The 27653-nt window shown below is 38.6% G+C and overlaps 1 protein-coding gene and 1 long non-coding RNA gene across 3 annotated transcripts in view; one reads left to right on the plus strand and one right to left on the minus strand.

Annotated features, from left to right (window-relative positions):
* rasgrf2b (Ras protein-specific guanine nucleotide-releasing factor 2b) overlaps positions 1 to 22028 on the plus strand; it is a 51297-nt gene extending 29269 nt beyond the window's left edge. Inside the window, exons 9-31 of one of the 2 annotated variants that reach the window (XM_088008767.1) lie at positions 1303 to 1496; positions 1606 to 1715; positions 1794 to 1912; positions 4827 to 4987; positions 5072 to 5138; positions 5546 to 5682; positions 6092 to 6174; positions 7717 to 7965; positions 9727 to 9819; positions 12793 to 13274; positions 13918 to 14043; positions 15000 to 15080; positions 16316 to 16422; positions 17185 to 17297; positions 17437 to 17497; positions 18756 to 18797; positions 18944 to 19047; positions 19300 to 19384; positions 19469 to 19666; positions 19984 to 20063; positions 20280 to 20397; positions 20491 to 20559; positions 21888 to 22028. In XM_088008767.1, the coding sequence (XP_087864893.1) occupies positions 1303 to 1496; positions 1606 to 1715; positions 1794 to 1912; positions 4827 to 4987; positions 5072 to 5138; positions 5546 to 5682; positions 6092 to 6174; positions 7717 to 7965; positions 9727 to 9819; positions 12793 to 13274; positions 13918 to 14043; positions 15000 to 15080; positions 16316 to 16422; positions 17185 to 17297; positions 17437 to 17497; positions 18756 to 18797; positions 18944 to 19047; positions 19300 to 19384; positions 19469 to 19666; positions 19984 to 20063; positions 20280 to 20397; positions 20491 to 20559; positions 21888 to 21980 (2972 nt within the window). In that variant the 3' untranslated portion in view covers positions 21981 to 22028. Of the gene's footprint in view, positions 1 to 1302; positions 1497 to 1605; positions 1716 to 1793; positions 1913 to 4826; positions 4988 to 5071; positions 5139 to 5545; positions 5683 to 6091; positions 6175 to 7716; positions 7966 to 9726; positions 9820 to 12792; positions 13275 to 13917; positions 14058 to 14999; positions 15081 to 16315; positions 16423 to 17184; positions 17298 to 17436; positions 17498 to 18755; positions 18798 to 18943; positions 19048 to 19299; positions 19385 to 19468; positions 19667 to 19983; positions 20064 to 20279; positions 20398 to 20490; positions 20560 to 21887 lie in introns of both variants that reach the window. The other variant, XM_088008766.1, reaches the window with a different exon arrangement.
* LOC148157655 (uncharacterized) lies at positions 19556 to 26217 on the minus strand. The gene is made up of 3 exons (XR_015764262.1): positions 25806 to 26217; positions 22037 to 22273; positions 19556 to 19644 (listed from the first exon to the last, which is right to left on the minus strand). It is a non-coding gene; the product is annotated as an uncharacterized LOC148157655 (long non-coding RNA).
* Positions 26218 to 27653: the final 1436 nt, after the last annotated feature.

Here is a 27653-nt window from a genome sequence, read left to right on the forward strand (position 1 = left end):
AACTGTGCAGTTTTTATTTTTCATATATTTATTTTTTTCCCCTTCTCAGGTCATAAATACATTTTAAGAAGGCCAAACATATTTCAGATAGTGGCTACTTTTTTTAATTAAATAGACTTTATTAAGAATTGAAGGGGCTGAATGTCTCATCTCTTTTGATCTTCCAATACTGATTTTAGCCAATTTCTGCTTCAATTTAGTAAAAAGCTCATTTTTGTGAGCAAGTGTTAATTATTTATTTCAGGAAAAAAAAAAGTGATGTCACACCCTTTGTTTGAGAGAGGTTTCACAGTTATTTTAAAACAAAGAGAAAATGGTAAGAGATTTTAATCATAAACAATCTTTAGCAAATTATAAAAGCAGTTACCATCTTGTGCGGCTAACATTTCTAACGCAGTGTGTATATTCTAGAAAATGCATATGTTTACCATAACCTTTAGATTTGCAAAAGGTTAATAACATAACAAAATGTAATATTTTCCGTGGCAGACATTGACTGAAAGCTCAAAGTATAGAAAAAAGCAACTTTGCTTTAATACATTTAGTCTTCCTGTTATCTGTTGAAAGTCTTGCTCTCTCTTACCTTCATGCAGCCTGAATGAAACCCTTAGAAAATTAAATGGCTTGTGAAACTATTCAACTTTACACACCGAGGACACACTGTTGTTAGCTTGACCAGGGAATGGTCAGTCCAGCATGCTCACCATTTAGGAGAAAAATATTATTTTTGGACTTTTCAACTCTCCAATCATTGGTCAGGGCTGATTAAGGTGAAACGTATGAATTTCTAATCACCCGACAATTTCTCAGTGCATCGTTAAGCTTCATAAATTATGTACTGCATGTACTCTAGTAAGGACATTAAAATTTCAGTATATCTAATAAAACATTTGGACTCTGCTGCTTCTGCTGAAGAAATACCCAGGGGACATTTTCTTCTTCTCGCAGTCTGGTTTATCATTTTATAGCTGAATTAAGTAAAAATAATGCTTGGAAATATTTTTGCTTTTATGTTTCTAGTTTCACGTCAAGTGATTTCTAGACTGAGTACACAAACGTTAAACACTGATGAAAATTAACAGTAATTAATTCTATGTGAAACATGAATCCTTGCAACTTGTGAAAGAGCTGCACAGTTAAACAGTCATTGGATAGAAAAGTGCAACTGAATAAATATTTATAAATATACGAATATACTGACAGAGAGACAGATAATGTCCTAAAAAAACAATGGATTTGTATTGGTCACAATTTGCAGGTACTGACTGCATGTGGATTTATATCATATGTTTATACCTCCAGCTGACCTGTTTGACATCCTGCTGCCCATGCTAAACATCTACCAGGAGTTTGTGCGTAACCATCAGTACAGCCTTCAGGTTTTGGCCAACTGTAAGCAGAACAGAGACTTCGACAAACTGCTGAAACAGTACGAGTCCAACGCTGCCTGTGAAGGAAGGATGCTCGAGACTTTTCTCACATACCCGATGTTCCAGGTAGATCTCTGCCACACTCTGACGCTCGGAAACAAACTTTTGCATGACTGAATTAGATGTATATATCCACTCCACTTTGCTTTTCCATAATGCTCTTTCCTCCATAAAGATCCCCCGTTACATCATAACACTACACGAACTCCTGGCCCACACACCTCATGAGCATGTGGAGCGCAAGAGTCTTGAGTTTGCCAAGTCCAAATTAGAGGAATTATCTAGGTAGGTGCTGAAATACTCAACATTTGTCTATTCACTCTGATTATAAAAACTGAAATAACTTGATTTTTGTGTGTCCAGAGTGATGCACGATGAAGTTAGCGACACAGAAAACATCCGGAAGAATCTGGCCATTGAGAGGATGATTGTTGAGGGCTGCGACATCCTGCTGGACACCAGCCAGACCTTCGTCAGGCAGGGTGAGTCTTCATCAGTGCACAGCAATGCTCTTTAGCGGTTTGATTCAGAAAACTCCTTGTTTGCTGTGATTTATGCTCTTTCATTAAAATAGTGCGATAGCAGTGGCATGTATTGGGCTCTTGTCCCAGTAGTGTAACATCTGTATGCCTCACATGCTGGACAACTGTCAGCTGCAGCCAGTGGATCTCCTACAGACACCAAAAGTGATTTTTTAAAAACCTCATTAAGACATTGGGATGTCTTAATGCACATGCACATAACTGACCACTCACTATTTTGACTGGCAGATGCTTCGGTAACTGACTAGTATTGGTATTGCTCCAGGAGCAATAGTGCCACTATATACTTTGGGAGCCTCAGGTTCTCCTCTTTCCCTTTGCAGATGATGTGATTCTGTCAAAATCTGGATTTTGATGTTTGGTTTTCTCTCCTGGGTCTGAACACGTGCATGATTTCACTATAGGCTCTGCCTGGTCTAACAAAGTAAAACCACTCAATTACTTTTATTACTCCACATACCTCTGCACACCTTAAGCAACAAGTAGTTATTATAAAAACACAATCTTTCAAAACTGAATTATGTTGAGGAGTTATTGAGTTACATTAATTCAATATGGACTCTGGTGTTCATTCTGGATGCTTTAATTCAAAGTGTAGAAACATAATAACGGCTTCCTACTGTTTCATAACATAAATTATCAAATTGGTAAAATTAGATAAGATTTTCTCATTTAGCAGCGGCAATGAAACTACTTGTCTGATGTGCTGTGAAAAACAGCCGCAGCCCCTTGTGGCATTTACAGAGAACCTTTGTGGGCATCCTGTGGTGTTTGGCTCTTGGAAAATAGCAGCAGGTGACTGTGGGCTGCAGGATTTTCCCTTTGATGAATGGGTTTTCCAGTTGATCCTACAGATTAGGATCTTATGCTTGTTGAGCTGTCTCTACCGTGTGGTGAAACACACAGTCTTGTTGAGGAGGGACGACGTCATCTGGGAGTGGTGCCGCCTTGAAATAGGTGATGGATGCCAGGAACCAAGATTTCTCAGCAGAACAATGTGTTTTAACCAAATAGTCGACGTAATTTACCTGTCAGTGGTTTTATTGTTAAGTCTGTTGGCTGGGAGAGATCTACAAGTCTTTAAAGACTGTAACGTGTATGCGAAAATCAGCCAGAACCCAAAACGCAGCCAAGACCAGAGATCAGAACAAAAGGTTTATTACTAAATAAAGGGAAAAGGAGGGGGTTCCACAGGGGAGTGGTCACACTGGTGAGTGAGGAGGTGGAGGACCAGAGGGGTCGGGAAACCGGCTTGGAGAGGGTAGGGTGAAAGGGCAGAGGGGGGCCGCGGGGACTCAGGGAGGAACTAGATGACCGGGACAAAATCCACAAACCAGAGGCCAGTCGTTAACACAGTCCAGGGTCATGCACAGGGGTTTCTCAGGCAAAGTAATCCAAAAGACGGCAATCAGGAGGCAGGGTCAGGACCAGGCAGGGTTCAGCAACAGGAAGGCACAATCTTCAGAGCAGAGGGAAAAAGGCAAAAATCAGTGGTCAAAAAACAGGCAGGATCAGGAAACCAGAAGACTACTAGGAACATGGACTAGGCTTGAAAGCTGTGACAGTGGCAACAGACGATCTCGCACTGAGCTGGTGACGAGCAGCTGTTTAAATAGGCAGCAGCACAGAGCAGGTGAGGGTAATGATTAATCAGCACACAGAAGGTGGAGCTGCAGGGATGAAATCATGACAAAGACACGTTAAACTGTCCTAGGAAATCAGGCTGAGTTTTTCCCTCTGTAGCTGACTCATCAGAAGCGGCTTGTTTTTTTCTAATTTGGATCAAGTTTTTAATCCGTAAAAAAAAAAAAAAAAAAAAAATTAAACACTGAAAGGCATTCAGGAAAGATGGTTTCCACTTAATCTAAAGAAGTGTGGAATTTAGTTTTAGCATCCATCCATCCATCCATCCATCCATCCATCCATCCATCCATCCATCCATCCATCCATCCATCCATCCATCCATCCATCCATCCATCCATCCATCCATCCATCCATCCATCCATCCATCCATCCATCCATCCATCCATCCATCCGTTAACTTTTATGTTACAGTTTTTCTCTCACTTTGTGCAAGTCTTACATCTATGTTTGACATTTGTACATCTTGTACATTTTTCAAAACAACTAGAACAAAATGGATAGTTCCTTCCTCAAAAGCAAGTATTCATGTCAATGAAAGTCAGATCTTAGTGAGCACTTTATAGTCTTTGCATAGCTATTTGAAATCTGCATTTACAAGTTACATGCTAATGTATTTAGTGAAGTAAATATGTACAAGGCACTAAACACATATGATTAGCAGTTTTAATTAGTTCACAGCTTTGTGCAAAAGAAAAGCATAAACTTATTTAACAACAAACACAAGAAACAACCGTTGGACTAAACTGTGCACAGCTGTAAACAATATTATCAGTGAAAACCGAATTTTTCCTGACAGAAATTGTTCAGTTTTGGGAAGGAAAGAATGATAAAGAAAAACTTGGCAGATTTTGACAACTATTTAAAAAAAATGTCTGTAATGACATATGTATGTGATGACTTTTATAGGGAATGACAAATTAGCATTCATTCATAGCTATTGTTCATTTTGACTGACATAAGTATATAACACTATCATAAAGCAGCAGAGCATTGTGTGGCAGCAATTGGTGCATGTCTAAAAGCATCTGTAAGTTTGTTGGAAGAATGAGAAGCTGCTGCTGTGACGCTCAGAGAAATGTTGTGGAGGCTCAACTAACAATCGCAGGAATTTTAATTCTAATCACATAAATGGATTAAATCAGTGTGTGTGTCTTCTCTTCAGTCAGTTTAATGATGCGTAATATAATCCTGTGCCCCTCCTGCTCCACAGGCTCTCTGATCCAGCTGCCGTCCGTGGAGCGAGGGAAACTCAGCAAGGTCCGACTCGGCTCCCTTTCCCTGAAGAAAGAGGGAGAGCGACAGTGTTTCCTTTTCACAAAGCACTTTCTAGTCTGCACTCGCAGCTCTGGTGGAAAACTGCACCTCCTGAAGGTGACATCACTGTTACACTGTGTTCTGCAACAATACACAAGTAGGAAAAAGAATCTCGAATATTTTTTCTTCTTCCTCTAACAGCAAGGTGGAGTTTTGTCCCTTATTGACTGCACACTCATAGAGGAACCAGATGCTGCTGATGACGAATGTAAGAACAGTGTTTCCTTCTCTTCTCTTCAATACCTCCTACGTATCGGGTTATTCAGACTCTGCATCTCGTTTGAAGGTTAATTAGATGTCAAACAATAATTAATTTTCTTTAAATATCAGATGTTCACCCTTTAAATATCATGGTATGATCTTTTAGCATTATAGAACTGTAACTCCTTTATGTGAAAATTCATTTTGCGTCTAGGATTGGTAATTATACACATAAATACAAAGAGTGAGGCATTCGTGTGGATTCTCATGGTCCATTTTACCTTTAATCCTCAGCAATGCACAGACGAAGGTTTGCCTAATTAACCTTCAGTGCTGCTGTTTTCCTCATAAATATTTAGGAGCTTAACCATCTAGGTGTGTAAAAGACGCTGATTGTTTCCCCCCGTATTGCAGCTAAAACGGCTGGTCAGGTGTTTGGTCAGCTGGACTTTAAGTTGGTGGTGGAGCCGTCAGACTCGGCTTCATTTACTGTGGTGCTGCTGGCGCCGTCGCGGCAGGAGAAGGCTGCATGGACCAGTGATATTAGCCAGGTAATACACCAACACAGATCCATACAAACACATAATAACAAGAACACCTCCAAACAGCAAGAGCATGTCTCCGCTGGGCATTGAGGGGGCTTAGTGATGAGTAAACAGAGTGTGGTGCCGTTCCCCTGGGCTCGCTGCCTCTGTGCTTCGCAAACAAGGTAACAGCGTACAAGCATGTCACAGTGGATTAATTCTTGTCACATAGAATACAATGACGGGTTTATGAATTGCTTTCTTGTCTTGACATATTCTTATTAATCCTACCTTTGTAATAATTTAAAGCAGGAAAACGATAAAGCCAGGTCAAACTTCTTTGGGATGTTTTCTGTTGCTCTCTCCACCAGTTGTCTGTGTAATGTTTAGAAAATGTTTTGTCTTTGGTTAATTGTGGCTCTCTGTGTATTTACAGTGCATCGATAATATCCGCTGTAATGGCCTGATGACTAGTGTGTTTGAGGAAAACTCTAAAGTCACTGTGCCTCATATGATCAAGTAAGTGTCTTTGTGTGAAGAAAAGCACACATATCTTCATGCTATGCACCTAGAGCAAGCTGCATGTTCAAAGTGAAGTGCTATGGAGAGAAATTAGTTTCAAAATTGACACAAGTTTGGATTTTAAGTAGGCATGGGCCAGTTTGTGATATCTCTTGAGTGCCAATGTCCTGCAACTTTTGCATTCATCCTCGTTCAAAATCACCTGAATCAAAAGGCTTATTTGCTTCTGCTATTTTGCAAAAGCCTGATCATTAACAATTTATTTGATTCAGGTGTGTTAGAGCACTGATGCCGCCAAAAGTTGCAGGGTATTTGAACTCGAGGACTGGAGTTGCTCACCTCTGAGCAAGAGCTACGTATTAAAAAGTAAAATGTCAGGCTGCTTCAGAATCTCCATTGGGCTGTACCTTTAGTAAAGCTTGGTTATTTTAATGAGAAATCCAACACTAAGAGTTTTATCTTAGTTTTTACTTTCTGATGCATACTCTGGTCCCCCCTCTGCCACCCGTTGCTTAGCACAGCTTTTTTCCATTACACTTTTTTCTCACCAGTCAGTCAGTAGGAATATAAAATGAGTCTAAATGAGTCCATTATAAAGTTAATGCTGTTTTGAAAGTTGTGAGCATCCATGTCTGTTAAAAAGCTGACGAAACCCATGCTGTCAGCCTGACTAATTTAACATCCTGCCTTCATGCACAATTTTCATGTACAAACTTTAAACTCTTCAAGAAAATAAGGAAGAAAGAGTAAAGGAGGGCATTTTGTGCAATAAACCCGCTTTGTGGTTTTAAATTTGACCTTCTGCTGGTTGAAACCATTTATGGCGGCCCTATAGCCAAATGTAGCTAATGTGCACTGCGGACAAATAATAACAAAATTACTTCAAATCAAAGTGAGTACAAAACATGCCTTTGCAGAAGGCTTTCTTTTCTTCTCCCCCCTAAAAATGGAAACGCACCAAACCTTAGAGAAGGGACTAAAACAAAAACAGCTGCATCATCTTATATTTTCTTCTTTTAAATGTTTATGATAATATGTCAAATTTGTGCAACCACTGTCATTTTATCCAGGGATATGACATGAGAATCTCATGGCAGCCCATGCCTAGTTATAGAAATGAAAACCTCACTGAGATAAGACAAACGTGTCTGTTATCGTCTGCACTGACTTGCATGAAAATATGGACACTCAAAAGAGCATGTAACAATCATAATCACAATTATCAAGATGCTTCTACGTCTAAAACCTTTGTGACCATTTTGATACTAGATCCATGCTCCTGTGAAAAAGTAATTGCTTTAAGTCAAAGTTTTATGTCTTATGTTGGTTTCTTTTAATTTATAGTTTTCATTTTAATTTCTCTCTTTATTGGCTTAACCTTATTTTTGCTCAGTTGCATTTAATGCATTTTTCTTGCTGAGCTGCCCTGCAGTCACCCACATGCTGTTTTGTGTTTGTGTCCGTATGTGCGCGTGCGTGTGTGTGTGTGTGTGTGTGTGTGTGTGTGTGTGTGTGTGTGTGTGTGTGTGTGTCCATCAGATCCGATGTGCGCCTCCATAAAGATGATGTTGACATTTGCTTCAGCAAGACGCTCAACTCCTGCAAGGTCCCCCAGATCCGTTACGCGAGTGTGGAGCGGCTGCTGGAGCGGCTGACCGACCTGCGCTTCCTCTCTATAGACTTCCTGAACACCTTCCTGCACACGTACAGGATCTTCACCACGGCAACCGTGGTCATGTACAAACTGGCTGACATCTACAAGAAGCCCTTTTCCTCCATACCCATCAGGTCTTACAATTTACACACACAAATATGCAGTCATGCCTTTGGTCATACAACACACATTTGCTGCAGGGATTGCATTATGTTTCATTAGAATATAAGAATCAGGTTTTGACTTTACACATGACCAGGACAGATGCCTCAACAAATTTTGTTTGGCATCAAAATGAAAATCTGCTGCATGTCACATGATGTTTCAATCTAAATCTCATTATATCTCTGGCTCCATCAGAGCAGGGTGTTTGTGCTCCACATCTCTGCTCAGCTCTGGGTTTTGACTGGAAAAGTTTGTGTTTTTTTGTGCCAAAGGACATAGTAACTTAACTCGCCATGACTTGTGGCTGCGTTCACTGGATGAGAACAAGAAGGAAGCACTTGAGCATTAGAGGCACACAAGAAAGAGAGTTGCATGATTGCAGTTTTTCTGTATTGTACAGAAAGCACGTTTTCCCTAAACCGTATCTTTATTATTTTCTGGTAAGCTAGTCACATAGAGGAAGCGATGGTTATTTTAGAATTTGCTTTTGGCAGATAAGTGGTAGAGATGCACCATTCAATGTGTTGTGTTTTATAAAGGTGAAGCCATCAAATCGCGCTTATTCAATTCTGATTTACCCGTAAGAGCAATTAAATATAATTATTAATCCATATTTTAAGTTAATCACTTACACTAGAAGTAAAATCAATGTTGCACTGATAGAGACGTGAATGTAAAACAGGTTAATTTTAAAAGATGGAAGGGTGGGTATTGTGCAAAATCGACTTATTGAGCTTTTTTATCATGCTTTAATGTTATTCTCTAGTGGCAGATATTAGCAAACACCTGATGGAGCTGCGAGTCTGCTGAGTTCATCATACAAACCACTTCTCGGTCCAATGCTAGATTTAAACTGATTTAAATGGCATCATGGAGAAGCATTACTGTGATGAAAGGTTAGGAGCTTCTTAGAGAGATGGAGGCAAAGTCAAACTAAGTCAAACTTCTTCTCAAATGTTACAACTGAAGGTAACATAGCAACTTTATTGTGGTATAAAATGGCTCTATGTTCCAGGAAAATAGATAATTCTCCCTTTTGAAACAAACATAAGATGACAGTGATTGATCACTAATTCTCTAAAGGCACAGTAATTCTAGTAGATTTGGGAAAAGAAATGCAAGAAGGTAATAAGAATCTCTCTAAATCCTAACTGACCATGACCAAAAAAAAGGTTTATTTGATGTCAGAAAGTAAGAAAAGTTTCACTTTGAAAAATATAATATCTGGTTTTAACTGAAACAGATTCTCCAGAAAATGAATTGGGGGCGTCTTTGCCCAGTACAGTTAAACTGCTTTCATGGGTTGAAATCAGAAACTGCTTCCAACTCTTTCTTACAAGGGGAGAGATTTCTTCCCCTCATCTCATTCCTACAGGGACTGAGATGAAATATCTAAACACATAAATATGTATGTAATATGCCTATATATAAATATTTACACATTTAGAAGTAAAATGATGTGCCTTTTTGAGGTTGGGTTTCCTCCCATGTGATCATCTTAGGAGTCTGAATATTTCCTGTGCCCTGCTGTTCTCTGACTCACAGTGTCAGCTCCTTCCTCAGGCGCAACTTTCCTCCAAGAGAGATTAATTCATCGCTCTTCCAACATCATCCCTCTGACCATCTTCCATCTCTGTTGTGTCGCTTGGATTTCTGTCTCAATCCAACCGTTGCATCCCGACATTAAATCATTTTTTGTCATCCGTCTCTCTTGTCCCCACATATTCCAGGGTGCAGCGCCACTCATTTGACCGTCTGTCCATATCATCCATCTGTCCTGACTACAGTCTGAAGATCAAGAAGATAGCCATGGATCAGTCCAAGTAACTTGGTCTTTTCTCTGTTGACTCCGCTGCACTTTCTCCTGTCTGCTTCTTCTCTCTGGTCATGGTCTGATACTGAACTAATGCATGGCTCCAGCTTTTACTGATCCTGACTGAGAATTTATCCGAATGACTTACTGGGATTGTAACTCTCCATCTGCCTCTGACATTATAATGAATCATAGCAATAAAGAAATGAAGGGAAATCTGAGTATATTTTAATGTGTAAAGTCTGCATTAATCCAAAAGCATGTTTTCTCAATGGAATATTACTTTCTTTAGATGTTTTCTTTCCAACAAATCGTTAAATCAGTAAGATATTAATCACCTTAAGTTTGCATTCTCTTACTCTGCTTGTTGCTCTTCAGCTTATCATTACGTCTTCATGTTCTTCATGCATCTTCCCCCCTCCAGCTTTTCATTTCTTTTTAAGATGCATCTTGTTCTGTTTTGGATCGGCCAGAGGTTCCCACACAAACAGAAGATGCCTGTGTTTGCCTTTGCATGATTACTCTACCTATAAACCAATTTTGACTCGTCTCCCTGAACTGCAATAACCAAATGTTTTATTTTCCATTTGATAAAAGCTTTCATGTTTCTGGCACAGAATCAAACACCAAACCTGTGGTGACTCTCAGACCTAAGGAAGATTTTTATATCTATCTGTCGAAAACACATGTCACGGATTGACTCTAATATGTTCATGGCCTTAAATATTAGAAGATATCCATATTTTCTGATCTATAATAGTTTTACATGAAGATTTAGCATTGTTTTCATTGGTAAACAAACATAAACTACAGTTACTCTCTGCTATTATTGCTCACAGTTGCATTTATATTTATGAGATTAGAAATTACGCACTAAGCACCAGAATGATAATATTTTGACTTTTTACATTATTGTTATCCAGCATCCATCAACAAATTACTTGGTATTACAGTAGTAGAACAATTAAAAGTTCATGAGACGACAATATGGCTGGTTAGTATTTGATAAAATTAACATTAAACAGTTTAAATAAAGCAAAAGTTTATTTTTGTATTTACAAAAAGTCAAGAAGATTATTACATCACTATTCACTGACAGCGGACTTTGTAACAATCAAACAATGTTTAAACTTAAAGTAGTCTGACAGATCTGATAGAAGGTAAAGAAGAAATCCAACACAAACCCAATAACTAGTTATGCTGCCTTTTCCAGCAAAAACTCCCACCATGCATGCGTGAAAACATGTAAGAGTCTTGATCATCACAGTGACGGTATTCTCTTCTTTGGACAATCTTTAAATTCAGCAACACTGGAGAATTTTTGAACAGATAGAAGAGGCCTGCTTGAAGTCACAATATAGCGCCTGAGTTGGGTAATGAGTCCAGGTTTTGACTAGGCCACTCCAGGTCTCTATCTCTTCCTATTCACTTCCATACCAACTTGAAAATACGGCTAAATCAGCACAGAAATGGTTCATCAAACACAAAATCAATGCCTTCGAGGGCCAGCTTGGTCCCCATGCATAAATCCTCTAAAAGATGAATGGAAAGCCTGAGAGAAAACTCTAGTCTAGATGATCTGGAGAGACTTTGCAAAGCAGAATGTCCAAATTCTCTTTGTGCTCCAATTTCATAAATGTTATAGCCTCCTGACTACCAGGAAAAGAAATATTGTCCAATCACCATTTTTTTTAAATCCCACAGTCTTTGTAAGGTAATAAAAGGTTTTATGCACTTACTTTGTCTCTTCCCATAAAATGTATTACTGATGAACGCAATTTTTATGAATTAGAAAAAGATACATACAAAAGTCCCACTCCTCCACACGTGGTATCATTGAAAAGCCCTAAATGTCCTCTCCAGATACCAAAAGGAATTAATTCAGTAGAATGCAGGGGGTGGGAGATATTCAAGTTTAGAAATGTCCTCTACAGAGGACAAAAATGAACTACTGGTAGTCAGGAGGATAAAGGAAGAGTAAATGATGTCCTGTTGCTAAATGTTTCCCCACTGTGGGACAATAAAGGATATTTCAGTTCTATTCTAATCTAATTTAATTGAACAGACTTTGTTTAATTGTTCCATAGGTGAGTTTAACTATTACTTCCTAACATTGTAATAATTCCCCAATAAATTAAAAACACTGGGTCTTTCTCCAGTTTACAGTTTGAGATTAAGTTTGTATAAATGTATGTGGATATTTGCCTAATAAATGCTGGCTATTTTAAAGAAACATTATGATTTGTGTGTTCTTACAAGTGTAAATGTGAACCAGTCTGCACTCCTTCAAACCTATCACATCTTTGTGAAAATAAACTGCACAACACAAACTCTAACGAGAGTGAAAATTGATCGTGAGCAGCGTCAGGCCGTAAAAACCAAACCGTCTTGACAGCTGCTATAAAGCCTCTCAGGGATAAACTGATGATAACTGTCTGTGGGCTCGACATTAATAGAGCAGTATTAAGTTCATCTTCACTTGTCTACCTTTTACCGCTTTTATTGAAGCTGAGTAATCGCCCTGGCTGTACAAAGCGATAATATTTCTGATGTTTTAAAAAGGTATGAATTTAAACATTGGGGGGGGATTAAAGCTAGTCAGGGTAAAATGGGAAATGTTTTTATTTCTTCAGTTCAGTGTGCTGGGATACAGAGGTGCAACAATAAAGAATCTGTCACAGCTCTAACATCCTTTGTCCACTCAATACAAATCACTGAAGAAATCTAATAACAGGAAGCTTCACGCCCTCCCAGTTCTCTGGAAAATCTTCACTTTAAGGAAATATCTCAGCCCAAATACAACTTTCCTCTTGTTTGTTATGAAAACTGTTCTAAAAGAAAAAAAGTTTTATAATGAGAGAACAATCTTCCACACTGCTGCAAAAATGTTTGTTTTCTCTTTTTTTCTCCCCTGAACTCTTTGCTTATTGCTCTTTTAATATCTTATCGTTTTGCTAACTTATTGTTTCTCTCCTCCCTCCAGGTCCTTGGAGCTGTTTTTTGCCACAAACCAAAACAACAGAGGCACCGACAACACGAACGACAGATCTCCTCGTCTCTGCCGCAAGTTCTCGTCTCCTCCTCCGTTGTCCATCCAGTCCCGCACCTCTTCCCCTGTCCGGATCCGAAAGCTTTCTCTTCACTCCCCCATCACTGCCAGGGTGGGAGGCCTCGACCTGACGTCTCCTCTGTCCAACTCAAACTTCAACCACAACAGCTCCCAGTCGGCTGCCAGTAGCCCCACTTCTGCCCAGACCCCTCAAACTCCGACGCCTCAAACCCCAACCCCGACTGCGACCTCTCCGCCTTCCTCTTCCACCTCGCCTCCTCCCAACAACTGCAAGCCGTCACAGGATCCTCCGACTCCCTCCTCGCCTGACCAGAGTCCCGTCCCGGCAGCCGAGGGGGAGGAGGCTCCGCGGATCGATCCTTTCTGTGGAAAACTGAGGCGGAGCATTCGGAGAAGTATGTCAAAGTTTCCCTCAACACAAACTTACCACAACCTCCAAGTGTCCAAAGGGAAAATATCTCTTCATGCTAGAGCTACATTCACCTAGCCACACTCACAGATGGACACATTTGAGCACATCATCATGTGGCAGGAGAAAAATCTGCAATTAAACGCTCAGCTTCCCACTTGCAAGGGTTTAGACAGACAGTTTAGCAAGAACTTTCTTCTGTACACGTCTAAAATAAGAGACCAGAGAACATGCCAAACATGCCGTTCAAGTAAGACAGATGTTCTTTACAAGTAAGAGAATTTCTACAAGTAAACATGTCTGAGAATTAGCTTCCAATATATTCAGAAATGTATAACAGTTCCTGTTCTGGTCGGTGTCTTTTTTTGAACATGTCATCCATCTCTCTTAAATGCATGTTTTCTTTCAAATTAGTCAAATGTATTTGGAACGGATATGTAGAAAGTCGGTAAAATCCCAAACCAATGTTTGCAAATAATAAATATATAGTGTGTCAATTGAAAGATCATAATTACATTAAAAAAAAGATTTCTTTCTTGCAGATTTCTAACTGCAGCATTAATGCTCATCATTATAAGCAGTGCTGTCACTTATTGTGCTTTTTCTCCTGATCTGAACTTGCTGTCTAGCTGTGTTGGAATCTGTGTCGCTGGAGAAAATCATCCCAGAGTCTCCGCAGAGCAGCGAGGCGGGAGACATGTCTCCGTGTCGCTCTCCGTCCACACCACGCCACCTCCGCTACAGACAGCCTGGAGGTAAATCCGTGGGTGTGTTTGTGGGCTATATTGCACACGGTTACACCAGGTTGGTGCCAGGCTGGCAGCGCTGTGCCACTGCCCAGTTAGTGAGCCGATCAAGATTTCTGCTGCAGCAGCCTGACACAAAACTCAAACCCAAATGATGGCAAGAATTGATCAACTAAAAATGCTTAAAATAGTTGTTTTATGCAGTGAACCTGTTAGACTGCATGATAATCTGTAAACCGAATTGCTGCAAACTGAATCACTGTTTTTAGACTGATGATGATTGTGATTTCTGTAATTTTAAACTAGAGACAAAGTTACGGCTTTGCCTGTGTTTTTCTTCTTTGTTTATAAAAACTTCTCATGAAACTTGATATTCAACATAAATTTGAAGCAGAATTATGATGATTAGTGAAACATTTGTGAAATGGATTATTTTTACATTTTCAGATAACCTTTAACTCAGCAGGACTAATCTGTCACACAGTGTTCCTTGTGAAATTGTGTTTTAAAAATGCAAATGGACACTATTTAACTAAGAGGAATACAATTTGTTAAAACTTTGACCTTTCCAAATCAAAAAACTTCTACAGTCTTTTGTTGCTCCACAGTTTTTAAATTCAAATCTTTTAATTCCAAATAAATAAAACATTCTTTTATTTATATATTTTTTTCAAGGTGCAATTATTGAACACATTACTCATCGTCAGACTGTAATTAAGGTTGACATAAAAACGACAAATAATGTTCACTACAACAGAAGAATGATCTCAGCGGACAACCTTTTAATCCTTAAGTAAAGTTGTGACTCATAACGTCAAGTGATTTATTTGGAGCCTCTGTAATCCCGATGTGCTGTCGGAAGAGGTCATTTAATGCACTCCTTCCTCTTGAACTGCAACAGCAGAAAAAAGTAGCCGTGTTGCTGCTGCTGATGATAATTATGCGTCTCTGTGTCTGCAGTTCAGTCGAGAATTCACGCTGCTCCGTCTCTCCTGCCTCAGCGTTTGCAATTGCAACTGCAGCAGCAGGACATGGTACCCCACCAGGTAAACACACAAAAGGCACACAGACTACAGAAACCTACTGCCGAGCTTTGAACTGAATGATTTATTGCATAACCTTTAATAAAATTAGAAAACTGAAATATAAAGTTCTTTGCCCATGCAGGCTTTTATTTGTCACTCGTGTGAGGACGAATACACGGAGCTCTTGTGTTTTAATCAAACGTTAATTTGTTTAGCATTAATATTTATTCAAAACCAACAAAACAGTAGACACTTTATTTTACCCTGTACTGGTACTAGTTTTCTGGTTCCAAGTATATTATAAAAAAATATTAGTCTTGAAATGTGTTGCATAAACAATGCTGTGCTGGAACGCCACCAGACGTTCACATAAAATTAGAAAATATTTAAAGTTATGATAAATGCGTGAAGATTTTTTTTTTAACCACAGCAAAAGCCACTAAAGAAGCGTTTGAAGGAATTCTGTGTTCTGTATTACGTATGAAAGTTGTTTTAAAAAACATACAGTGCAGTTCACATTTATTGTCATACCTGGCAAATGTTTGAAAAAAAGCTCTAATATAAATACATTTTCAGTGCATTAGCATTAATCTCTAACTCAAACATACTGAACAGTTCAAACTTTATTGAAGAGGTTGGATTTTGAGTTTACAAATCATTATACTACTGAAAAACCTTCCAATTTTATAGAATTGATGTCTTCTGGTGTTTCAAGGAGTCCATAAATCGATGCTCTGTAAAAGGTTTTTGAGGTACTTAAGAAGAAAAACTTGCCAACAGCATCAGAAGAACCCAGAAGTGACCAGGGAGGATTTTTCCACATGTTCATCTCCTGTTTTATGCCAAATCCAGTTTAAGTGACTTTAGTAGATTTTAAAAATGTTTTCCTTTTCCCTTTAAGTTCTTGCTCTGACTGAAGATAAAGGCAAGTTAGCGTGAAGTAGATAATTTCCTTTAGAACATTTCCTGGACTCTGAAAATGGACACATATCTGCCTTTCTTGGGCAGCAAGTTCTCTTCTCTTTCCCATTTTGAAGAGCGGCTAAGAAATATAAAAATAATTTTTCGTTTTTTTCTTGAGTTTTTCTGACCACATAACAGCTTTTCATTTAACTTAGCTTACTTTTATGCTAAGTCAGTCATAACACTGAGACCTGTGGATGTGCCTCAGATAAACAGATAATCTGTTAAACGCTGCTGATATGAAACCTTTACGCATGAGGAATTTTGTCACCTGTGTTCATTCTCCCTCGCAGTGTTTGCTAACTCTGAGAGGACCTGTGATAAAGAGTTCATCATCCGCAGAGCTGCAACCAACAGGGTCCTCAACGTGCTGCGTCACTGGGTCTCCAAACACTCACAGGTTTGTTTACACCCACTGCTGTGTGCAGGTCTGACTGTTCCTGCTTGTGTTCATGCATCTGTGTGGTCTAATTAAAGCAGGTGACTGATGGGTTCTCTTGCTGCTCCGCTGCTCTCTACTGAAAAATATAAGCGGCTCTCACACACGCGCACACACGCACACACACACACACACCCCCACACGCACACACACACACACACACACACACACACACACACACACACACACACACACAGCATATTGTTGCTGTTTCAGCCGGACAGCCTGCTCGACTGACCAACCGCTCTGCTAAACGGCCATTGTTTAATGTATTGAACATCAAGGTAATTGCCTGACTCTGCACAGAGGTCCTTCTAGGCTAACTGCATTGATCTGTTTTCTGTACATTTCTTCAATAATACAAAATTCTGCGATGACATGCCAGCTTTAGTAGGCTTATTAACACACAGCAGAGCTCCAACACACACTATGCTCTTTTTGCTCTTCTAGTGGCTAAAGAGCAAAAAGAGATTGAATGCTGACCTCTGAACTAGAGTTGAGACGGGAGTTAAATGGAAATTAAAAGGTGTAAAGACTGTAAGGACTGAGGGGATTCTGGATGGTTGGAAAAATGCTCAAGCATCTGCAAATATCTGAGACGCAGCTAGTTCCAGATGCCTGACTAGCTGGAGCTGGACAGAGTGGAAAAGCTACAGTAGTTTTAGTTTGGAGTCTTCAACACGAACGCGCTGGGTCTATGTGTCTATTTGTCTCTGTGATTAGGACTTTGAGATGAATGGGGAGCTGAAGATGTCGGTGATTTATCTCCTGGAGGAGGTGCTGCGAGATCCAGACCTCCTGCCCCAGGAGAGAAAAGCTACTGCCAACATATTAAGGTACGACACAAGCACACAGCACCAGTAACTGAATTAAAGGAATCAATATGTCTCTTTCATCAGATGTTGCTTATTCTTTTAAATTAAATTTTGATAAACATCTTTTCTTGTGCTTTTAATTTTTTTTTTTGTCTCCCAGCGCCCTTTCTCAAGACGAGCAGGAGGATGCCCAGTTGAGGATAGAGGATATTTTGCAGATGGTGAGATACCGAGAGCATTTAATGACAGATTTTATGAGAAAATAAATCATTTGTACAATTTTTATCCTGCAATAATTCCCTGCATAAAGATAAATTAGCAACCCTTGTTGCCAAATATTGCCCTCATCAACTACAGCCTAAGTTAATAACACACCATTTAATTTTGATTAATGGCTTTATATTACCCTGCTGGTGCCTTTATATATTATTAATAACATTGCAAAATACTGTATCCTCTAAATCGAAAACACTGAAAAACTGAAGAAAAAAAACAACATTTATGCTCTTCATACCCCAATGCCTTTACATTTTGTCACAGAACAAGACCAAGCTTCAATATAATAAATTAGCATTTGATATGATAGAAATAATTTACAAATTTTTGACCTGACATGAACATGGATGTTTTCCGGAACTTTTTACAAATAAAAAGTTTAGTTTGTCATACATTTTTATTCAGTCCCTTTTTTTCTTCGATACACCAAAATAAAATTTGCTGCAACCTCTTTCTTTCTGAAGCCAATAAACTGAGCCCACCTGTGTGTAATTTAATCTTAGTATAAATGCAGCTGTTCTCTGAAGCCTCAGAGGTTTTTTGGAGAACATTAGTAAACAAACAGCGGCATGAAGATCACAAAACACAGCAGACACAACATAGATACATTTCTGGAGACTTTTAAGCAGAGTTATGTTATAAAACAATACCACAAGCCATAAGAAATCCCATTCAAAATGTCCCACATGCCCAGAACACACCTTCCCCAACAGTGAGACATGGTGGTGGTAGCATCATGCTGTGGGGATTATTTTTGTTTAGCAGAGACGGAGACGTGGGTCAGAGTTGATGGGGAGGTGGGCAATCGTTAAAATAAGAAAACTGTTAAAGCTGCAGCTTAATCAAAGTCAAGATTAAAATCAATTTAAGAATTGTCGTCAAAATGTAAAAAATGATGTTCACAATTGTTTTCCATAAAGTCAAACTGAGCCTGGGCTGATTTAGAAAGCAGAACATGCAGGAGGTTTAGTATTTTGATGTGATCTGTAATTGCAGTGAAAATGAATTGTTAGAGTTTAAACTCAGGATTGGGACAAATTCACTCCAGACTTATTAGATTCACATAACATTACACAGAGGTTTATGTGACATGCAACATTTTGTAGAACAGTTTAGGCGGCATAAATACTTTCACCAAGGAATTGCATACAACCATAAAAAAACCTCAGCGTCACAGCATGTTGCTGGTGTAAGATGTGAAAGGTCTCGGTCAGTCCTGGTTGTCCTGTCCTGCAGGCGGAAGCGGTCAGGACTCTCTCTTCCTGACTGTCAGTCACTAGGGGATAGTTGGCTGTCACCGCTCATATCCATCACAGTTGCTCCCTGTATTAGACATTTACATCTCGTTATTTATGCTTGTTTATGAGTTTGTTCTCTGTGTGTGTGCTAAGGCGGACTGCCCAAAGGCTGAGTGTTTTGAGTCTCTCTCGGCGATGGAGCTGGCTGAGCAGATCACTCTGCTGGACCACATCGTCTTCAGGAGCATTCCCTACGAGTCAGTCCTTACATAACACTATTTCAGACGAACTGTGAGAAAACATTAACATTCTATAGTCCATAAATTACGGAGTTCAGAGACCAGACTGTTCATAAATTAGTTTGTCAGAGTTAAGTGGTTTAACATTCCTCTGTAAATTATGACAAAGCAGCCAGACCCCGGAGGAAAACATCTGTAAGGCTTCCAGGACAGGCGGGATTAACAAGCTGATCTGAGCTCAGCAGTTTGTCTTTGTCTCCTCTGTGCCAGAGAGTTCCTGGGCCAGGGCTGGATGAAGGTTGATAAGACTGAAAGGACTCCCTACATCATGAAAACAAGTCAACATTTCAATGATGTAAGTTGTGCCTCTGTGGAAAATGTGTCTTATTTATCTTTAGGGCCCACTAGGTGCTTTAAGACCTTCCCATTTCCTTTGCAGATGAGTAACCTGGTGGCATCCCAGATTATGAGCCACACCGATGTTGGCTCGAGAGCCAGCTCCATCGAGAAGTGGGTCGCCGTGGCAGACATCTGTCGCTGTCTGAACAACTACAACGGCGTGCTGGAGATCACATCTGCGCTCAATCGCAGCGCCATCTACCGTCTGAAGAAGACCTGGGCCAAAGTCAGCAAACAGGTACAAACAACATGTAATAAACATTTCAAACTAACCACACAGTACAACATGTCCAAAAGCTATTACTTCTAATGTGCGCCTAAATGTGAATCCTAAAAAATTACAAACATTATGGCAATCACAAAAATACAAAACAGAGTACATTTATGTTGTTCTAATCCCCAGATAGACTGTAATTTACTAAAGGAGTATAAATGTTAATTTTATTATGACCAATACGTGGGCCAGAAGTTAATGTAGAGCCCGTATTTGTTTTGGTGCCGTTTGCAGTAATGCTTTTAAAATAAATGTCATGGTGTGCTTGTTGTATTTTCCAGACTAAAGCTCTGATGGACAAACTGCAGAAGACCGTGTCCTCTGAGGGAAGATTTAAAAACCTGAGGGAGACGCTGAAAAAGTAAGACATCGTACTGATCAAAAGTAGAAAAAAAAAACAAGAGGTAATTTTAACCTGTCCCATTTTTTTTAAGTTATTGAAATTGATTACTGTAAAATATTCCAACCTGAAAGAAAACAGTTCAAATGCATCAATGTCTAAAATTATTACGACATGCTTTACATGTATGTAAATTTCTGACGTAACCTGTGTTATTTTCCAACGTCCATCATGCAGCTGCAACCCTCCGTGTGTGCCATACCTGGGAATGTATCTGACTGACTTGGCCTTTATCGAGGAAGGAACTCCCAATTTTACTGAAGAGGGTCTTGTTAATTTCTCCAAAATGAGGATGGTGAGCTTTATAAATCCACAAGTTTAACCAAATAATAAATACATACAGACTCTGTTTTGTTTTTCTTAGTAATTGTTTTTACATTTTCATTAGATCTCGCACATCATCAGAGAGATCCGTCAGTTCCAGCAGACACCTTACAGAATAGAGCATCAACCTAAGGTAATTTCTTTTGTTACTTTTCTGCTTCATTGTCTTTATTTCTGCTGTTTGTTGCAGATGTTGAGTACATAGAAAGACCAACATTTTATATTTCTTAAGGGAAGTAGACTGCACTGTCCAGAGATGGAGCAACAAAAACACTGCAGCCAACCATTTCTGATTAGAGTACAACTTTATTGGGTTTTAGTAAAGTGAGAAACCTTGGTGCATTTACAAAAGTGCAACATATGTTGTGCATATTTGGGTGCCATAATAGGTAGTATTGTCTAAAGAGAATAACATTTTAGTCCCTGCTTTAACTCTCCAGGAGCCACATGTCGTGCATAAGGATGACAAGAGCAGACAATGTTCCTGAGAGCAAAGCAGCGTTTCAGAAAGAAGCATAAGCCTGTTTGGCAGAGTTTAGCTGCAGACCTTGCATATACTCTGTAAGCAGCTGTGACTATAATTTATTTGCATATTGGTCGCTCGTAGCTGATCCTGGCTATCAACATTTAAGAGGAGTGTTTATTCAGATTATAGCATTCGAAAATTACAGTGAGTCATCCCTCATTGCTTTATATTTTGTAAACAAGAAACCCAGTCATGTTTTAGTCATCTTTATTCTAAATTGGGTTTAAGCAAAGATGCACACTTTAGAGATAGCAACTTTCACACTCTACACAAACACTTCTGCTAATGTATGGAGGATTGACTGAATGCATAGAGGCAAGATTTTTGGATTCTGACCAGAATCTGCTGAAATGGGATGAATCTGATCACCAGCCTCTTTTTTTTTACTGCATCTATACTTAATATTAATCCTAGACTTTAGTTACTTTGCGGTGCTTGCACTTGAAGTTTTGTCACATTATAAAAATATTTAGTTTAATTTATAAAAAAGTTAAAATACGTTCAAACACATTTTCACCAATAAATGTTAGTTTAACAACAATTTGATGGTTCTCAAAGAGCAGTTGCAGAAGGCCTGAACACTTGACCCCTCCTGCTTCAGATATTCGTAATATTTTCTGTTTTTGCCATAAATATGTTTTTCAGATACACTTTTTGTCCTGCGGCTCTTCTGCACAGCTAACCTTTGCTCATTATTCATCCGTTTTTGTTTTTGACTCACTCTGTTGAGAATCTGACACTAAATGCTCGAAGAAGCATCAACCTCAAGTCTGATGTCTTTAAAACAAAACACATCCCTGCAAAAATCTATTCAAATCACTGACGTCATTTTTCTGTTGTAAAATCTTTCCAGTATTTTAACCATCTGCAGCAACAATCCTAAAAAAAAGAAAAAAAAGATACAAACTCTTGTCTCATTTGTCTTTCTGCCTTAGGTGACTCAGTACCTTATGGATAAGACTCTGACCATGGATGAGGACACGCTGTATGATCTCTCGCTCAAAATCGAGCCCAGACTGCCTGCCTGAATTATCTGTTTGAAGCTATTGAGAACCCACCGAACCTCTGAGGATGAAACACCCACCTGATCCTAATCCATCAAGAGAAAACTGGAAGGAAGTCATCAGAGCAATGTGGAAAGGAACGGGACAGGACTTGTGGAAAATGAGCTGTTTTGCAGAATAATGAGGTAGCATGAGAAGAGGACAGAGATGGGTAAGGTGCCTGAGCGATTGTTTTCAACAAGACCAAGATGAATGCGGGTCGAAGGTTTCCTTAGTGCAGAGTGTGGTGCACACTACATCACTCTTCCTCCGAGAGCCTGAGAGTCAGAAAAAGAAGTGGATGAACATAACAGAGATGTAGCATAAACAGGTGGAGATACAAAGAGAGGTCTGAGCTTATGTCTCTGTGCCATGACTTGTGTTCTGTTGCTTATGCATTTCCATGCAAAGCCCCGTACAAAGATCCCTCTACAAAACGCTTTCTGTCATGACGGTCACCACATTAAACTTGCATGATCTCATCTTAGGATGTGTCTGTTTGAACGGCCTTTGACCTGACCTCTGAACTCAGCATACAGCACTCCAGCCAGACGGACTTTATTTGGCATTACGCATCCTGAGTGAGCCTAGCAGATTAAAATCAACTGCTCTCCTCAAATTCATTGTTAGACGACACACTGAAATGAAATTTCAGATTTCTTGCCGAAGATTTTCACATGCCGTAAAAAAAAATTGAAGCCTATAATTATCTTTTATCTGTGTTTAGCCTCAGATTTATGTAAGAAATGAAAAGCTATTTTTGTACTTATTGCCCAGATGAATGATACAAATTTAAGATATTTTCCAGTGCCTTCCACTTGTGTAGGTCAATTTCTGCATACTTGACAATTTGTCCAGTCACAGCTTTATATAACTCCTCAATGTTCTCTAAAAAATAATCTAAAATGGACTTTAATTTTAGTTTAAAACTTAGATAACATATGCTCCATGGTACTGTAGCATGTTGGTGTAAAGATGGGGAATGCAGCATTGAAAACATAAGCAAACATCGCCCTCTACTGTTTAATTGTTGTAACGAGCCCTGCCAGCCTAAACCATTTGCAGCATCTGTGTGCAGTTATAATGTTTTGGCTTTTGCAAACTGTCAGCTGTGTGAATGTGTGTTTTCTGAGTGACCGCATGTTAGGCAGGGGCAGCTCTCTCTGAGATGTAGCTTTGCTTGACTGACGGTGGGATCGTTGTTTACACTTTAATTTATTTAGTACATTAAACTATATTTAATTTTTTTTGTATATAGTGACTCCTCAGATATGCGACTGATAAGAGAAATTGTTATGCTGTGAATAACATTTTTATTGTTTTTCATTTATTTAATTTTAATCAACTAATTAAGTTTGTTTTGGTATTTATATTGAATTGCTGTTTTGCATCTCATGAACCTACAATGATGTATTCTGTAGATTGAAAAAAAAAATGTAGCATTTGAATGATCAGACTTTGTTTTTCATATTGATGATATGATAAATAGTGTTGCATGCACACAACAGCTGCATGCTGTGCATGTCTGACTGGATTTCTCCTGTACCTTCATCCGCTGCTTCTCTGTATGAAAATGTTCCGTGTAGCTGCTGAAGAAAATATATAAAAACAATATTTTGTCCAATTAAAACTGGCATGTTTGTCTCTTGTCAAGCCCAGTCTCAGGGCTGTCAGCCACAAAACAACCTGTTGTTAAACAGTGATGTGTTGAAGCTTTTTCTCATTTAACAATGCATCTCTGTAGCTCTGGATGTCTGTTTCACTCAAGGGGTTAGAAAAGCAGATTGTTGTATTTGTGTTGTAATTATTTATGTGTTATTTGTTTTTGTGTTACTTTATCTGTTTACATTTTTCACTTGTGGGTGCAGGGAAAATAAATACAACATGCCTTATGCATTTTCTCTCTTTCAATTTAATGCACTGCAGCTTTGATCATATTCAGATAATGCTACTGCAGCGTTTACCTCGAACTGGTCCTATGTTCAGCCCACATGGAGCAAATTATGCACAACAGAATATGAGATTAAAAGATTATTTCTTGCGTATTGCACATTGTTGGCAGGAAGCTCAGAAAATATCCTAAAATAAGGCACCAGTGGCAAGATTCTCTACATTTAAATAAGAAGGAACATATTTAACCAGGATAATCTTTTAGTTTTCACCCAAAGTTTTTACAGAAAACACCACGATCATTGGGGAAAGAAAGAATGCAAAATGTTTTTCTTGCAAATGAACAGCCACGTTTTCTTTGTTAAAGAGAGCAAATGATTTTTAATTTTAACCAATAGTTATGTGGTTTATGAGGTTTGAGATAGCACTTAATAATCAATATGTGATAGTATATCGATAGAATGATCGAAGAACAGAGTCCAAACTATTTGTGTGGAATACTAACGCCAACAAGATTTTATGTTTTCTGGCTTTAAAATGTGACAAACTTTAAATCAAAACTATTTTTTCTTCTGCTATAATGTGTGCGCACACATAACAGAGAACAACACAAAATATTTTAGCCAAGCTGGATTATAATGCCAAGAAAGGCATGGTTACAAAATGTGTGAAAAAAAAAAATCAAATGTCTGAATTTTACTAGATATGCATATCATTCTTGCTTTGTTTAAATTTATTTTTATACTACATCATTTTTTTTACATCTCGCATAAAAAGTGGTTATACATTTTTTGTACAAATAATGCAATCCACTTACTGTAGTTCCCTGTAAAGACATTTAAAAACTCATTGCATCTTTAAGTGTGAAGAAAACAATCCGTGCTCATTGGAGAAGCCGTTTGATTTCTCTAGCACACAGGCTACACAAAATGTAAGCATATTTAATTAAATTAAGGCAGATACATGTTTAAGGTATTTCTGCATTAATAGCTAATTCACTAAATTACAATATGTATCCAAACTGTTCATGGTTCTGATTAAATCCACTTGTGTTCTAATTAATTAACAACAGAGTCTAACTCAAACTGTCATGTTGCTACAATAATGTTTTCAATCGACTAAATACATTTTTTTAAAACTACAAACAAATACTAACAAATACTTGTTTTTTTTTATCTTGGTAAAGAGTTGATCCATTGTGATCTTAGGCAAGAAATTGAGTTAAGTTGGACATTTACAGCCTAACAAAGAGGCATCCCAACCTGCAGACTCACAGCAAACCCTTCGCTAAATGTCACAAATACTGATGTGCATCCCTGAAGATTATATAAGAAAACTAATTTTACATCCCTCAGTTCAGCTGTTCAACAAGTTTACATCTTGCTTTACCACTTTGTTGCCTTTTTTTCTCTTCAATAATTTTCTTGGTTTAAAAAGTGAAATATTTGCCTCCAAAATGAATTTAGAAAAGCTCTTATATTCATTTTTTTTCAAGCTTCTGTTGATTTAATTGACTGGAAAAGAGACCATAAAAAGAAACTGGAGGAGTTTACAGCTTAGGGAACTCCTCAGAGGTATATAAAAAATAGCTCTAAATGGCAAACAGCAATGATTCATTTAATTGATCCCCCTTGACTGATTTCCTCTGAACATTTTTAGCAGAGTCATTTCCCTAAAGCAAGACTTTATATTGAATAGTTACTGTCTTAATCTTTCAGTAACTGCCTTGTGGAAAGGGACACAGATGTGTGTGTGTGCTGTAGAAAACCGTCTGACAGGATCAGCAAGAATAGACGATTCAAAAAAAAAAAAAATACTTTTTACAAGTGATAAAGTTGGGAGCTTCAGCTTGCTTTTGTATAATCTGTTCAGTAATGAGTGCAGGGAAACTTGGTTCAAAGTCCAAACTACAATACTCACATCATGCTGTGCTTGTCTTGTGTTGTGATGGAATACAAAGAACAGCTTTAAGTAAATAAAAGACCGACATCACCTTCCCATGCATCTGAAGTTTGCATAGTGTGATTTCCAGCTGAGCAAAGGGTTTATAAATCAACTCAGAGAACGACACTGGGTCCAGGTAAGCTTAATCAGGAGAAAGTGGAACAGCTGTGGAAGAGAGCAAAACGGGAAGATTGAGGGAAGGTCATAAAATAAACACAGAATTAGTTGAAACAGACAGGAAGCAAACTATAAACCAAGGGGTAAAAAGCTAGCACAAATAAACAAATAAATAAACAAAGAAATGATTGGAAAACTAACACAAAACCCAAACACCCGAGGGTTGTTTGTTTGCCAATTAAAGAATTAATATTTGCACTAAATAAGCATTTCCAACAACCGTCTTATCACACTAAATTGCCACAGGTCAGTTGTTTTGGAAAACAAAAATGAAAGTTTATTATTAATATAATGAATCCTAAAAGAGAAAGCATAAAGTGTTGTGTCTATACTTGGTGCACATTAGTTTATACAAACAGCACAAGTTTTCAGGTTGCCGGTAACCAGAGTAAGAGCAAGAACACAGACATTATGAGTGACAGAGAAAAGAGGATTTTCTGTCTGACGGCCAGGCAGAGGCTAATCCTGGACCGGTAGCTTCGTCCGTTTCTGATCCCTTCACATTCTTCAGGCTGCACTCACTTTGCAGATCAAGCCTCTCTGAACTGAGCTCCAGGAAACTCTCCGGCCCTCTTCTGCCCTCCTCTTCTTTTCAGCTGAGCAAAGGCAAGTGATGAGATTTGTAATTAAACTTTTGATTGTTTGCTTCTGAAATCTGTCCTCATCCATGCCTTGTAGCCTAAAGTGGATCCATCTTCTCTTGGAGAGGTCCATAAGTCTCACAGTACAACTGAAAAACGTGACTTTATCTTTTAAAACATGCACAGTATAAAATTGGATCATCATTTTACTTCTATTTATTCATGAACTGTGGTCATTTGCAGGGTCATTTCAGATAAAAGCTTAATATTCTTATATTACACAGCACTCAACATGACTCTGCTCTGTCATTCAGCTAAAAGTAGCCCATTGGATGAACATTTGCAGTCCACTCGCACACAGCAGACAATTGTATTAGAGTTTTTAAGCTGCCTACTGTTCACAAGTGTCAGCCATCTGTTGGCTACTATTGTCTTAAAAGCATTCTTTCTCAAACCTCCAGTTCTCTTACTTACACTTGTTCTCTTACTTACACTTACTGTATGTGGTTCAACATAAAAATGTCTACAACTAATCGATTTAAAAGTAAATGACTGTAATGTTGCCTTTTAACATTTAAACGGAGGTCACAGGTTTACTTTTCTCTCCTCATGTAACCTTCAAATCTGGGATGAAAATCCCAACTAATCCCCCTTTTTATAATCTCTTTAAGGGGGGCATTTTACTTCATTTGACCTTCGTGTGACTCTTAGCGCACTTTATGCTGACCTCTGACCCACTATATGCCTTCAGTCTTCTTACTTTCCTTTTTTTTCTGTTTTCTCTGTGACAAATTGTAGCTCATTTACTTTTTTGTGCTTCCAAAATTGTCCATACTGTTTGTTCACAGCTTCATATTATTGTTCTCTTCATCTTTCTCTCTGATCTAATCTGGTAACTGTTTAACTCCACCTCCACCTGCCCACTCACTGTATCACTTTCTTTTCTTCCGGCTTGTCTTGCATAAGCGTAGCTGGCCATCTAAAACGGTTCAGGCAGTGCGCAGGCCTGATTCCAAATCTAAGACAGCACTTTGACATGACTGAATATCAAAAACTGTGAATAAGT

Source organism: Poecilia mexicana, unplaced genomic scaffold (assembly GCF_051168715.1).
Source record: "Poecilia mexicana isolate PSO_F unplaced genomic scaffold, ASM5116871v1 scaffold_9, whole genome shotgun sequence".
Classification (NCBI taxonomy): Eukaryota; Metazoa; Chordata; class Actinopteri; order Cyprinodontiformes; family Poeciliidae; genus Poecilia; species Poecilia mexicana.